General features: G+C 43.7%; 1 protein-coding gene across 7 annotated transcripts in view; it reads left to right on the forward strand.

The window, feature by feature from the left end:
- The window catches only part of sugct (succinyl-CoA:glutarate-CoA transferase), a 564,860-nt gene extending 549,864 nt beyond the window's left edge, over nt 1-14,996 (forward strand). For 3 of the 7 annotated variants that reach the window (XM_072252141.1, XM_072252215.1, XM_072252147.1), the window contains exon 14: nt 12,234-14,996. In XM_072252141.1, coding sequence (XP_072108242.1) covers nt 12,234-12,397 — 164 coding nt within the window. In that variant the 3' untranslated portion in view covers nt 12,398-14,996. The remainder of the gene's footprint in view (nt 1-12,233) is intronic. The other 4 variants (XR_011885312.1, XR_011885321.1, XM_072252178.1 and 1 more) reach the window with 3 other exon arrangements.
- The last annotated feature ends 877 nt before the right edge of the window (nt 14,997-15,873 follow it).

The raw sequence follows: 15,873 nt of genomic DNA on the forward strand, positions 1-15,873 counted from the left end.
GTTAGTACTGCTCGTACAGAACTGTTGATCCAGGATTTCTGATTTGGGAAGATCTTGGCCAATTTCTGGGAGACAACATTCTCAATGCACTTCTGGATAAATCTCGTGACCCCTTTCGTGAACTTGGAGACATCCTTATCTTGGAAGACATTCCAGTCAACGTCATCAAAGCTGTGCTGCAGCATGAAAGCTGATTGGTCGGACCGACAGTGGACTGTTTTAACTGTGGTCGCCTCCTTTTTCAGCTTCTGCCTGTACTTTGGCACAGCAAAATGGAAGAGTGATCTGATTTTCCAAATGGAGTCGGAGGAGCGCTTTGTAAGCGTTGCGGAAGGGAGGGTAGCAGTGGTCGTGTATGCTGTCTCCCCGTGTGCTCACCTGGATGGGTTGGCAAAACTTCTGAGAGACTTTAGACTGCAACGCTCTTTTAAAGTCACCGGTGACGATGAAAGTAGCCTCTGGGTGTGCAGTCTCAGGGTGCTGATGGTCTCGTACAGTTCCTTGAGAGCCAGGTTGGTATCAGCCTGTGGCGGAATATACACAGCTGTGATAATAACAGTGTGAACTCCCTAGGCAGCCAGAAAGGTCTACGCAGCAGCACCAGGTACTCCAGATCCGGGGAACAAAAGGTTTTGAGGGCATGCACGTTCCGGGGGCCACACCAAGCATTATTGACCATAAAGCATACCCCGCCTCTTTTACTCTTCCCAGAGAGTTTTTTACACCTGTCCGCCTGGAACAGGGAGAACCCAGAGGACTCGATGGCATGATCTGGTATCTCCTCCATCAGCAAGGTCTCCACGAGGCACAAAACATTACATTCCTTTGTTTCCCACTGGTAGTAGATTCCGGCTCTCAGTTCGCACAGCTTATTGTCCAGCCTGCTTAGTTCCAACGTTTTGTGTGTGCTGCTCGTACTTTGACAAACTGCTGCAGATCATGTGGTGGAGAGTATATTGACTGGTTACATCACAGCCTGGTATGGAAATACCAACGCCCTTGAACGGAAGATTCGACAGAAAGTAGTGGATAATGGGTAAAGCCTTCTCCATTGGGCACATCTGCACAGAGGGTTACAGCAGGAAAGCAGCGTCAATCATCAGGGACCCCCACCACCCAGATCATGCTGTCTTCCCGCTGCTGCCATCGGGAAAGCAGTACAGGAGCCTCAGGACTCACCCCACCAGCTTCGGGAACAGTTACTACCCCTCAACCACCAGGCTCTTAAAACAGTGGGGATAATTTTGCTCAACTTCACTCACCCCAACACTGAAATGTTCCCACAACCTATGGGCTTACCTTCAAGGACTCTTCATCTGACTGTCTCATTATTTATTTGTTTGTTTGTTTATGTATTTGTGTGTTTATCTATTTATTTATAATGTCTCTCTCCCTCTTGTATTTGCTCAGTTTGTTGTCTTTTGTGCACTGGTTGTTCGCCTTTTTGAGTACAGTCTTCCATTGATTTTATTATGGTTCTTAGACTTACTGAGTATGCCTGCAAGGAAACAAATCTCAGGGTTATATATGGTGACACATATGTACTTTGATAATAAATTTACTTGAAACTTTGAGAATTAGGCCATTCAGCCCCTCAAATATGCTCTGCCTTTCCATCATGGCTGATTTATTTTCCCTCTGAACCTCATTCTGTCTACTCCCCATAGCCTTTGATGCCCTGACTATTGAAGAACCTTGCAATTGCCACCTTACATATACCCAATGACGTTGCCTCCACAAAAGTCTGTGGCAACGAATTCCACAGATTTGCCACCTCCTGGCTAAAGAAATTCCTCCATATCTCTGTTCTAATGGGATGTCCTCTATTCTGACTCTGTCCCCTCTGCTCCTAGAATCTCCAGCGTAGGAAACTTACTCTCCACATCCACTCTATCTAGGCCTTTCAATATTCAGTAGGCTTCAGTGAGATCCCCCATCGTTCTTCTAAACTCCAGCAGGTATAGGCCTAGACAGTCAAACAGTCCTCATCTCTTTCCCTGGATCATTCTCATGGAGCTCCTCTGGACCCTCTCCAGAGGATGCTGAACATTAATATCTTGCATCAGTGTGAACGTGTTACAGGGAACTTTGCAGTTGTCTACTAGATATGGGCCACTGAGCTCATTGGCACAGTAGGGTGTTTTCCCTGGAAAAACTTCCGGAGCATTCCATCATCCCTGCTTATAAGTTATTTTTAAAAATTTGGTAGCATTTGTTGAAGCATCAAAGAAAATATGTATTTTTCTGCCTGGTTGGTGGCAGGGTATGTTGGTGATATGGTTAGCGTGTTGCCTTTCTTCCAATTAAGAGTTCATGCTTGGCAGCATAGTGACTTCAAGAACAAGAACATAAGTGCTGGGTGCATTTTTAAAAGGGAAAGACAATTGCTTGTCAAAACTGTGTTTTAACCCTCTGAGAGGCCAAAGTGTTGGGAACAGCACTTGGCTGTTCTTCAAACAGCAAAAAAGTTTGTCAAACAATTTTTCAATATGCTAATAATGTTCTAATAGCAATGTTATGCACAACAAAATTCAAGATTCAATATTGCTTAATGTCATTTCCAGTACGCAAGTGTAAAGGAGAATGAAATAATTGTTACTTCAGACCTAAGCAACACAAAAAAAAACACAATAAGATGAAGAACACAAAAAAAAACCAATAACGAGTTAGACCGGCGGGAAGAATTTTTTAAAAAACAGCTCTATAGAGCGGGTGACGAAAAAGAGGGAGTCAAATTAGGGGGGCTTTGGCTCAGCGGGGCTTAGGCGATAACGGGGCAAGGCGAGGTAAGTTATTTGTGAAATATAGAAATACGAATTATGCCTGTGATGCTTGTGTTCTGTATTGGGTGTTGGATGTGGGATGTCTGGGAGACTTTCAGCCTCCTGGATGGCCACATCTGCGACAGGTGCGTTGAGCTCCAGCTCCTTAGGGACCACGTTAGGGAACTGGAGATGCAGCTTGCTCACCTTTGTCTGGTCAGGGAAAATGAGGAGGTGATACAGAGGAGCTACAGGTAAGTAGTCACACCAGGGACTCAGTGGGTAACAGTCAGGAGACAGAGGAGCAAGAGTCAGATACTAGAGAGTAGCCCAGGTATGTTCCAGTGAGACAGGGAAAGGATGGTAGAGTGCAGGAACCATAATGTACAAAGGATGTTGAAAATCTAGTCAAGAAGAAAAGAAAAGCTTACGAAAGGTTCAAAAAACTAGGTAATGACAGAGATCTAGAAATTTATAAGGCTAGCAGGAAGGAGCTTAAGAATAAAATTAGGAGAGCCAGAAGGGGCCATGAGAAGGCCTTCGCAAGCAGGATTCAGGAAAACCCCAAGGCATTCTACAAGTATGTGACGAGCAAGAGGATAAGACGTGAGAAAATAGGACCATTCAAGGGTGACAGTGGAAAAGTGCGTATGGAACCAGAGGAGATAGCGGAGGTACTTAATGAATACTTTGCTTCAGTATTCTCTACGGAAAAGTATCTTGGTGATTGTAGGGATGACTTACAGCGGACTGAAAAGCTTGAGCATATAGACATTAAGAAAAAGGATATGCTGGAGATTTTGGAAAGCATCAAGTTGGATAAGTCACCGGGACCAAATGAGATATGTCCCAGGCTACTGTGGGAGGCAAGGGAGGAGATTGCTGAGCCTCTAGCAATGATCTTTGCATCATCAATGGGGACGGGAGAGGTTCTGGAGAATTGGAGGGTTGCCGATGTTCCCTTATTCAAGAAAGGGAGTAGAGATAGTCCAGGAAATTATAGACCAGTGAGTCTTACTTCAGTGGTTAGTAAGTTGATGGAGAAGATCCTGAGAGACAGGTTTTATGAACAATTGGAGAGGTATAATATGATTAGGCCTAGTCAGCATGGCTTTGTGAAAGTCAGGTCGTTCCTTACGAGCCTGATTGAATTTTTTGAGGATGTGACTAAACACATCGATGAAGGTAGAGCCGTGGATGTAGTGTATATGGATTTCAGCAAGGCATTTGATAAGGTACCCCATGCAAGAGTTATTGAGAAAGTAAGGAGGCATGGGATCCAAGGGGACCTTGCTTTGTGGATCCAGAATTGGCTTGCCCACAGAAGGCAAAGAGTGGTTGTAGATGGGTCATATTCTGCATGGAGGTCAGTCACCAGTGGTCAGTGCCTCAGGGATCTGTTCTGGGACCCTTACTCCTTGTGATTTTTATAAATGACCTAGATGAGGAAGTGGAGGGATGGGTTAGTAAGTTTGCTGATGACACAAAGGTTGGAGGTGTTGTGGATAGTGTGGAGGGCTGTCAGAGGTTACAGCGGGTCATTGATAGGATGCAAAACTAGGCTGATAGGTGGCAGATGGAGTTCAACCCAGATACGTGTGAAGTGGTTCATTTTGGTAGGTCAAATATGATGGCAAAATATAGTATTAATGGTAAGACTCTTGGCAGTGTGGAGGATCAGAGGGATCTTGGGGTCCGAGTCCATAGGATGCTCAAAGCAGCTGCGCAGGTTGACTCTGTGGTTAAGAAGGCATATGGTGCATTGGCCTTCATTAATCGTGGGATTGAATTTAGGAGCCAAGAGGTAATGTTGCAGCTATATAGGACCCTGGTCAGACCCCACTTGGAGTACTGTGCTCATTTCTGGTTGCCTCACTACAGGAAGGAAGTGGAAGCTATAGAGAGGGTGCAGAGGAGATTTACAAGGATGATGCCTGGATTGGGGAGCATGCCTTATGAGAATAGGTTGAGTGAACTTGGCCTTTTCTCCTTGGAGTGACAGAGGATGAGAGGTGACCTGATAGAGGTGTATGAGATGATGAGAGGCATTGATCGTGTGGATAGTCAGAGGCTTTTTCCCAGGGCTGAAATGGTTGCCACAAGAGGGCACAGGTTTAAGGTGCTGGGGGGTAGGTACAGAGGAGATGTCAGGGGTAAGTTTTTTACTCAGAGAGTGATGAGTGCGTGGAATGGGCTGCCGGCAATGGTGGTGGAGGCGGATACGATAGGGTCTTTTAAAAGACTTTTGGATAGGTACACGGAGCTTAGAAAAATAGAGAGCTATGGGTAAGCCTAGTCATTTCTAAGGTAGGGACATGTTCAGCACAACTCTGCAGGTTGTGCTGCAGGTTTTTCTATGTTTCTATGTATAAGATGATGAGAGGCATTGATGGTGTGGATTGTCAGAGGCTTTTTCCCAGAGCTGAAATAGTTAACACGAGAGGACACAGTTTTAAGGTGCTTGGAAGTAGGTACAGAGATGTCGGGGTAAGTTTTTATGCAGAGAGTGGAGAGTACATGGAATGGGCTGCCGGCAATGGTGGTGGAGGCAGATACAATAGGGTCTTTTAAGAGACTCCTGAGTAGGTACATGGAGCTTAGAAAAATAGAGGGCTGTGGGTAACCCTAGGTAATTTCTAAAGTAAGTACATGTTTGGCACAGCATTGTGGGCCAAAGGGCCTGTATTGTGCTGTTGGTTTTCTATGTTCTATGTTCTATATCCTTTAAGAAAGCCATATGAAGAGACATCATCTATGAGCTGTTGATTGTGGTGTGTCCTCTGAATGCTTGGCCTGTATATATTGCCAGCCAGCTGATTGGACGTCATTTTGGAAATTCATTTATGCTGTGGAGCAGGAAATCTCGTCACTGACATAGTGGTCTGGAATTTTGCTGGCATTGGCTCACAACTAGGAAGCAGCCTGGCCCAATGAGTTCCTCCAGCATTTTGTGTGTGTTGCTTCAATTTGCAGATTTCCGCTAGTACGAGGTTTGGAGGTTTGTTTACAGAATTGTTCAAGGAAACCACACAAAGTAACTTGCATACGTACATAGATTGAACGTATGTCCATAAAGTGATGTTAGGTACAGGAGTGTCTGTACCATAAGACCATAAGACATAGGAGCCAAATTAGGCCATTCAGCCCATCGAGTCTGCTCTACCATTCCATCATGGCTGATCCTGGATCCCACTAAACCCCACACACCTGCCTTCTCGCCATAGCCCTTGAATTGAATTGACTTTATTTCTTACATCCTTCACATACATGAGGAGTAAAAATCTTTACATTACGTCTCTGTCTAAATATGATTTGTGCAATCATAGTACTTTATAACACTTTATAATAAATAGAACAGTGAATGTAATATAGAGTACACTCAAATCAGCGTGAGTTAATCAGTCTGATGGCCTGGTGGAAGAAGCTGTCCCGGAGCCTGATGGTCCTGGCTTTTATGCTGCATTTCCAAGGCTGTCAAGCTGAGGAGTTGTAGTGATAGTGGGGACAAGCTCCCACTACCCCAAAAGTGCTCCTCACGGCATGCACCTCAAATAGCCTCTGACAACCAAGTCCAACTCCTGTCCTTCTCGTGTGGCTTGGCCTCTAAGCCCGCGGAACTGTTTCTACTGACAGGAGAAGGGGCGAAGACAGGTCCTGGTGTCTGAAAACCAGTCCTTCGGGTAGATAGAGCTTGTCAGCCTGGGAAGGCAGTCCATCTAAGAGAGAGAAAACTCTGATTTCTAACTTCCGTTGCCTTGCGGCCATACCCACTCATGGGAAAGGCTTTGGGAGTAAACCCTGAGGACAAATCCAGAGCTGGAATCCCTAAGGAAGTCCGACGTTGCCTTCAACCTCATTCTGGCAACTCCTGCGATGACACTGGTGCCAAGCTGTATCAGCCCTTGCCCTTCCCTTGGACAACATCGGTGTCATGGAGAGGGGAGATTTGTTGCATGGGCAACTGCTGGTCTTCCATACAACATTGACCAGGCCTGTGCCCTAACCAGGCACAGATCCATGGTCTCGTGAGACTAATGGATGCCACCACCGTTTCCCGGATGGTAGCAGCTGGAATAGATTGTGGTTGGGTGACTCGGGTCCCCAGTGATCCTCTGGGCCCTTTTACACACCTGTCTCCATTCCTCCTGTCATCCAAAACCAGCTCCTTTGTTTTTGTGACATTGAGGGAGAGGTTGTTTCCTTGACACCACTGTGTCAGAGAGATGACTTCTTCCCTGTAGGCCACCTCGTTATTGTTTGAGATAAGGCCAATCAATGTAGTGTCAATGGCAAATTTAATTAGCAGATTAGAGCTGTGGGTGGCAACACAGTCATGAGTATACAGGGAGTAAAGGAGGTGACTCAGTACACAGCCCTGAAGGGCTCCTGTATTGAGGGTCAGAGAGGTGGAGGTGAGGGAGCCCACTCTTACCCTGATCGATCAAGCAACACTCAACTTCCACCTTAAATATATCAACAAACTTAGCCTCCACCACAGTCTGTGGCAGAGTATTCCACAGATTCACCACACTTTGGCTAAAAAAATTCCTCCTTACTATAAAAGGTTGCTCCTCAATTTTGAGGTTGTTCCCTCTAGTTTTGGATACCCCCACCATAGGAAATATCCTCTTCACATTCAACCTATGTAATCCTTTCAGCATTCAGTAGGTTTCAATGAGATTCCTCCTACATTCTTCTAAGTTCCAGTGAGTACTGGCCCAAAGCTGCCAAACACTCCTCATATGTTAACCCCTTCATTCCCAGAATCATCCTCGTGAACCTCCTTTGGACTCTCTCTGATGACAACACATGCTTTCTGAGATAGCAGACCCAAAACTGTTGACAATACCCCAACTGCAGCCTGACTAATGTCTTATAAAGCCTCAGCATTATCTCCTTGCTTTTATATTCTATTACCCCTGAAATAAATGCAAAACATTACATTTGCCTTCTTTACCACAGCCTCAACCTGTACATTAACCTTTTAGGAGTCTTGCACAAGGACTCCTAAGTCCCTCTGCACCTCTAATGTTTGAACCTTCTCTCCATTTAGATAGTAGTCCGCACTATTGTTCCTTTAACAAAAATGCATTTTCATACATTTCCGAACACCCTATTCCATCTGCCACTTTTTTGCCCATTCTGTCAATTTGTATAGGTCCTGATACAATCATATTGCTTGTTCAGCACTACCTACCCCTCCACCCATCTTCATATCATCTGCAAACTTTGCCACAAAGCCATCAATTCCATTATCTAAATCATTGACAAACAATGTGAAAAGCAGCAGGCCCAATACTGATTATTGAGGATCACCACTAGTCACTGACAGCCAACCAGAAAAGGCCCCTTTTATTCCCACTTGCTCCTTCCTGCCAGTCAACACTCCTCTTTCCATACCAATATCTTTCCTGTAACGCCATAGGATGTTATCTTGTTAAGCAGTCTTATGTGTGGCACCTTATCAAACGCCTTCTGAAAATCTAAGTAAATGACATCCACTGCCTCTCCTTTGTCCACCCTGCTTGTTATTTCCTCAAAGAATTCTTAACAGATTTGTCAGGCAAGATTTCCCTTTACAGAAAACATGCTGACTTTGACTTATTTTATAATTAGTCTCCAACACTTTTCCAACTCCTGAGTTTGGGCTAACTGGCCTATAATTTCCTTTCTTTTGCCTTCCTCCCTTCTTAAAGAGCGGAGTGACATTTGCAATCTTCTCGTCCTCTGGGACCTTGCCAAAGTCAAGTGATTCTTGAAAGATCATGACCATTGCATCCATTATCTCCTCAGCAACCTCTCTCAGGACTCTGGGATGTAGTTCCAGGTGACTTAACCACCTTAAGATCTTTGAATTTGGCTTCTTCCTTTGTAATAGCAATAGCACTCACTCCTGCACCCTGTTACTCATGGACCTCTGGCACACTGCTAGTAGCTTCCACAGTGAAGACAGATGCAAAGTACCCATTATGTTCATCTGCCATCTCTTTGTCCCCCATTACTACCTCACCAGTATCATTTTCCAGTGGTCCAATGTCAATTCTCACCTGCCTTTTATTGTTTATATAACTGAAAAAGATTTTGATATACTGCTTTATATTATTGGCTAATTTGCCCTCGTATTTCATCTTTTCCCTTCTTACAGCTTTTTTAGTTTCCTTTTGTTGGATTTTTAAAGCTTCCCAATCATCCAACTTCCCACTCCCTTTTGATACCTTATATGACCTTTCCTTTGCTTTTATGCAGTCATTAACTTCCTTTGTCAGTCATGGTTTCCTACCCCCGCCATTTGAGAACAACTTCTTCTGTGGGACATATCTATCCTGCACCTTGCGAACTACTCCCAGAAACTCCAGCCATCTCTGCTCTGCCGTCATCCCCACCAGTATCTTCCTCTAATCCACCCGGGGAAGCTCCTCTCTCATACCTCTGAAATTCACTTTATTCCATTGTGACTTAAGATTCTCCCTCTCAAATTGCAGAATGAATTCAATCATATTATGATCACTGTCTCCTAAGGGTTCCTTTATGCTACGCTCCCTAATATGATCTGGGTTATTACACAGCACCCAATTTAAAATAGCCTTTCTTCCAGTAGGCTCAAGCATATGCTGCTCTAAACACCCATCTCTTAGGCATTCAACAAATTCCCTCTCTTATGATCCAACACCAACCAATTTTCCATTATAATTGTGACCTTAGTTTTATTGCGTGCCTTTTCCAGCTCCCTTTGCAATCTCAGCCCCAAATCTTGGCTACTATTTGGAGCCTATATATGATTCCCATAATGTTTTTTTTACTCTTGCAGTTTCTTAACTCCACCCACAAAGGTTCAACATTCTCTGTCCCAATGTTACCTCTTTACAAAGATGTAATTTCATCTCTTACCAACAGAGCCACACCACCGCCTATGCCTTCCTGCCTGTCCTTTCAATACAAAGCATACCCTTTGATGTTAAGCTCTCAACTATGGCCACGACTGAATGAAGCCGACAACATCATACCGACCAATCTGTAACTGCATTGCGAGTTCATCCACCTTATTCTGAATGTTACGTGCATTTAAATACAAAACCTTCAGCCCTGCAGTCTTTGCCCTTTTTAATTTTGTACATAAGGTGTCTGCAGGAAGTGATAAAGTAGTGGTAGTTGGGGGGGGTTGTGGAGGGGTGGGTTAGTCAGTGGAGGTGTTGATCAGCCTTTCTGTTTGGGGAAAATAACTGTTTTTGAGACTGGTGGTCCTGGTGTGGATGTTACGTAGCCTCCTCCCTGATGGGAGTGAGACAGACAGTCCATGAGCAGTGTGGGTGGAATCCTTCATGATGTTATGGCCCTTCTCTGGCACCTTTCCGTAGGCTGGTGCTGGTAATGCATTGGGCAGTTTTGACTGCATTGGGCAGTAAAGCCTTCTTGCCTGCAGCAGTACAGTGATGCAGCTTGTTAGGATGCTCTCCACTGTGCACCTGTAGAAGGACGTGAGTATAGATGTGCATAGTCCAGCTTTCTTCAGCCTCCTCTGAAAGTAGAACATTGATAAACTTTCCATATTGTGTTCTAGGAATATTCTGTTTATTGGGGGAACGAAACTATGCTTCAGTGTTATAATTCTCCATTCATGCAGGAGAATTGACTGATGATGAAGTAACTGGAATTTTAATTAAACAAAGCACTGCTTTTCTCATTTCCCATCACAATTCCTTCACTGTGGTTACTAATTGGGTTACACACTATTTCAAGTTCCACAGCTTTCTATTTGTGTCCCAATAATCACCATCTCATTTTGAGTGAGGTCTGGAGGTAGACAATAGTTTCAATAGAGGTTGAATAACTTGTGTCCTAATAGGCACACATCTTAATATAAACACCATGGGGCTACGTTGAACTTATTCAATAAGGCTGTGAGTATGAGATTGAAGGAAATTTGTAATTTTAGTGCTCTCAGAGATGATTACTTGTTTCTCATCCAGATATTGTGGCTTTCTAATGCTTCGACCATGTCAAGGGTGACATTTATTTAATCGTATTGAAAGACCTTTGACTCTGTGCACTTCCAGAGATTTTGATGTTTTACACAGACTCAGTGGGCCAGATGCCCTCATTCTGCTCGTATGCCTTATGCTCGATGTTACAAAGAGCATAAGACAATGAGATATTAGGCCATTTGGCTCATCGAATCTGCTCTGTCATTCCATCATGGCTGATTCCTCTCAAACCCATTTTCCTGCCGGCTTCCTGTAACTTCTGACACCCGTACTAATCAAGAATCTATTCACCTCCGCTTCAAGTATACCCAATCACTCAGCCTGCGCAGCTGTCCATGCCAATGAATTCCAATTATTCACAACCCTGAAGAAAATCCTCCTCATCTCTGTTCTAAAAGGACATCCCTCTATATTGAGACTGTGCCCTCTGGTCCTAGGCTCCCACCATGGGAAATGTCCTCTCCACATCTACTCTATGTAGGCCTTTCAACATTCAAAATGTTTCAATGAGATCCCTCCTCATACAATAACCCTTTAATTCCCAGAATCATTCTTGTGAACCTCTTCTGAAGCCTCTCCAATGTCAGCACATCTTTTCTTAGATAAGGGGCCCAAAACTGCTCACAATACTCCAAGTACAGTCTGACCAATGCCTTATAAAGATCCAGCAATACACCCTTGTTTTTATATTCTAGTCCTTTCGAAATGAATGCATTTGCCTTCCTCACTACCGACTCAACTTGCAAGTTAACCTTGAGGGACTCCTGCACCTCAGGTTTTTGGATTTTCTCCCCATTTAGAAAATAGTTCATGCTTTTATTTCTTCTAACACAGTGCATGACCATACACCTCCTGATGCTGTATTCCATCTGCTACTTCTTTGCCCATTCTCAGCCCAAAACATCAAGTTTATTCATTTCCATAAATGCTGCCTGACCTGCTGAGTTCTTCCAGCATTTTGTGTGTGTTGCTTTGGATTTCCAGCATCTGTAGGCTTTCTTGCGTTTATGCAAAATAGTGAGGTAGTGTTCATGGGTTCATGAACTGTTCAGAAATCTGATGGAGTTCCTGAATTGTTGAGTGTGGGTATATCTTGGACAGTGAGGATCCTTAATGATGGATGCGACCTTCTTGATGCATTGCCATTTGGACATGTCTTGTTGCTAAGGAAGCTCGCGCCCACAATGGAAATGGTTGGGTTTACAACCCTCTGCAGCTTTTTCCGAGCCTGTGCATTACCGTATCATTACCAGACGGTGATGCAACCCAGTCAGAATGTCTTCCGCCATACATCTGCAGAAATTTGCTGGAGTCTTTGTTGACATACCAAATCACCTCAAACTCCTAATGGAATATGGTGCTGACCTGCCTTACTTATAATTGCATCAATATGTTGGGCCCGTTTATTTAACCAGTCTCTGATCTAATGTGAAACTACAACCATCTTCCTCCCTTTGTTAGTACTCAGCTCTTTTTGATTACTCCACAGGTCCTGCTGTCAGGTTCAGTGACTTCAAGATATCCAGTCCGAAGCCGCCACCTTTGACTGGACAGCACACCATCGAAGTACTAAAGACTATGCTGGGTTACAGTGATAACTTTATCAAGGAATTACTTGCGGCTGAGACAGTCACTCAGCATGAACTAAACTGAAGGCTAATCTATACAAGAAAACTGGTTTTGAGCTTTCTGAGATCAACCTCTTTCACACTTTAGATCTTTTACAATTGCATACAATAAATGAAGCAAGGTAAATTGAGCTCTAGATTGTTGTAAGGCTGTTCAGCCGTGTTTTCTGTAATGTAATTAGCCGCAGAGTGATCAATGAAGATATATAATATGTTCCTGGTGTGGACCTTCAAAGCTGGTGCCCTCAAGGCCATATAACATTGGAGCAAAATTAGGTCTTTTCAGCCCATCGAGTCTGCTCTGTCATTCCATCACAGCTCAATCCCATTCTCCTGCCTTCTCCCTGTAACCTTTGACGGCCTGACTAATCAAGAACATATCAACCTCCATTTTAAATATACTCAATGACTTGGCCTCCACAGATGTCTGTGGCAATGAATTCCACAGGTTCTCCACCCTCTGGCTAAAGAAATTCCACCTCATCTCTGTCCTAAAGGGATGCCTTTCTATTCTGAGTCTGTCCCTCTGGTAATAGATTCACCCACTATAGGAAACGTCCTCTCCACGTCCACTCTGGAAACATCCTCTCCATGTCCACTCTATCTTGGCCTTTCAATATTCCATAGGTTTCAATGAAATTCCCTCCTCATTCTTCTAAACTCCAACAAGTACAAGTCCAGAATGATCAAATGCTCCTCATATGTTAACCCATTCGTTCACAGGATCATTCTTATGAATCTCCTCTGGATCCTCTCCAATGCCAGTACATCCTTTCTTGGAGAAGGGGCCCAAAAGTGGATGGAATTCAAAATAGTTGTTCAGAAATCTTTAGACAAATGCCTTTGTAAAGGTATAGAATTGATGAATGTTGTGGTGTTTGACTTGTGCAAATTCAACCACATTAACTTGATGGAAATTGAACTTCTCCAAGCCAGTAACTTTTACTGACATGTGGGCTGAAATACAAAATGTCACTGATAATAACTGCAAGGCCACTTTGAACTTGCCAAAGTCCCAGTGCCAAACACTGCTCATAGAAAGCATAACCTCACTGCAAATGTATAAGATGATAAGAGGCAGAGATTGAGTGGACATATATTTATGGTGATCAGAGAAATGAGTGGGGGATGTCAAACGTAGTTGTTTTTAGAGGGCGGTAACTGCATGGAACACACTGCAAGGGGCGATAGTAGAGGTACATACATTAGGGCATTTAGATAATCACCTCTTAGATAAGCATGTGGATTAAAGGAAAATGGAGGGTTATGTGGGAGGGAAGGGTGAGATTGCTCTTGGGGTTAGCACATCATTCCACCACGGCTGATTTACTATCCGCTCATCCCCATTCGCCTGCCTTCTCCCCATAGCCTTTGACGCCCCAACTAATCAAGAATCTATCAACCTCCGCTTTAAATATACCCAATGACTCGACCTCCATAGCCATCGTGGCAACGGATTCCACAGGTTCACCACCTCTTGTGGCCAAAGGACCTGTACTATCCACTGCTGTGCTGTGTTCTAACACAACAGAACTAAAACTTCAATGACAATATGTCTTATTTTATAATGCAAATAAAAGCAATTGGGAAGAGTTTTTAAGAAGCTAATTTTGTACTTCCTTAATATGTTGAAAGTGAGCTGATAAAAATGTTAATATATCCCGCACTTCTTACTGGAATCAATTATCTACACTACAGAATGTAAATTGTTTATATTTCATAGTTTGGACAAGCCACAGATATTGTCTGAATAAACATTTCTATCTATTTTATGTGGCTTTCTTGATACAAACATTTCTGACTCATATGAAGAACCTTGAAGGAATGTAATGTTGAATGTCCATACTGGATCAGTTTGCAAATTTACTCCATAGTGTCACAACTTTGGCAGTGGCCGTTGAAATAACTTTAGAAGGAAGGCTGTGGGCACAAGTAAAGCATTTTTTTTGCATAGATGAGTTTGGTGTTGGAAGCTGTCCCAATAATAAATACCAAGTCATCCACCTAATTCACTGAATTAGTTCCGTGGGGTCAGAGGGGTTGGGGTGGAACACACGCACAAACCACTGGAGGAACTTAGGAGGTCAGACAGCATCTATGGAAATGAATAAAGAGTCAACGTTTGGCGAAAGGTTACAGCCCAAAGCATCAACTCTTTATTCTTCTCCTTAGATGCTGCCTGACCTGCTGAGTTCCTTCAGGATTTTGTGAGCATTACTCTGGATTTCTTCTGTGTTTATGGGTTGAGGATCGTTAAAGTTCCAGAGTTGTAATATTTCTTTCCTCGTAAACCTGGATTCGCTTGTGGTACTGAATCCCCAGCTCAAGGACAATACTCAGTGTGAGGATGGAAATTAAGTGCATAATGCAAGGTTAAATACACATTGCAAAGTTTTCAAGATTCAGGATTGTTTAGTGTCATTTCCAGTATACAGGTGTAAAAGAGAAAGAAATAATTGTTACCCTGGATCTGATGCAGCACAATAAGATCAAGAACATAATAATTAAAAAAACTGTAAATAGAAAGCAACACCCACAAAATGCTGGAGGAACTCAGCAGGTCAGGCAGCATCCATGGAAAAGAGTAAACAGTAAACGTTTCAGGCCGAGACCCTTCATCAGGACTGGAGAGGAAGGGGGAAGACACCAGAATAAAATGATGGGGGGGGGGAGGGGAGGAAGGTAGCTAGAAGATGATAGGTGAAGCCAGGTGGGTGGGAAAGGTAAACGGCTGGAGAAGAAAGAATCTGATAGGAGAGGAGAGTAGATCATAGGAGAAGGGGAAGGAGGAGGGGACTCAGGGGGAGGTGATAGGCTGCTGAGAAGAGGTAAGAGGCCAGAAAGGGCAATCAAAGAGGGGAGGGGAAGGGAATTTTTTTTTTAACCAGAAGGTGAAATCAATATTCATGTCATCAGGTTGGAGGCTACCCAGATGGAATATAAGGTGTTGCTCCTCCAGCCTGGGGGTGGTTTCATCTTGGTACATATACATAAGATAGCTTATATGCATAGATCATAGATTGATAAAGTGACACCAGGTATAGTAGTGTCTGTACATGGGTGACTAACAGGAAATGATGAAGCAGTGGTGGTTGGGGGAGTGAAGGCGTGGGTTAGCGGGTGGAGGTGTTGATCAGCCTTATTGCTTGGGGAAGGTAACTCTTTGTGAGTCTGGTGGTCCTGGCCTGGATGCCAAATAGCCTCCTCCCTGGCGTGAATGGACAAACAGTCCATGAGCAGGGTGTGTGGGATCCTTCATGGTATTATTGACCCTTTCCTGGCACCCTTCTGTATAAACGGCCATGATGGTGGGTTTACAAGCGCATTTGTCTCGAAGTAATTCCATATTTCCTCTTTCCCTTGAAACTATTTTCATTATCTGTGTTTGCAGAGATCTTTTAAACAGTGGAATCTTGTTCAAGGTGTTCGGGCTGCAATGAAATTCTCAATGAAATTTATCTTAACGGTACGAAGTCAATGACATTTTATTATGATACTTTG

The sequence above is a fragment of the Mobula birostris genome, chromosome 1, assembly GCF_030028105.1.
Source record: "Mobula birostris isolate sMobBir1 chromosome 1, sMobBir1.hap1, whole genome shotgun sequence".
NCBI classification, from domain to species: domain Eukaryota; kingdom Metazoa; phylum Chordata; class Chondrichthyes; order Myliobatiformes; family Myliobatidae; genus Mobula; species Mobula birostris.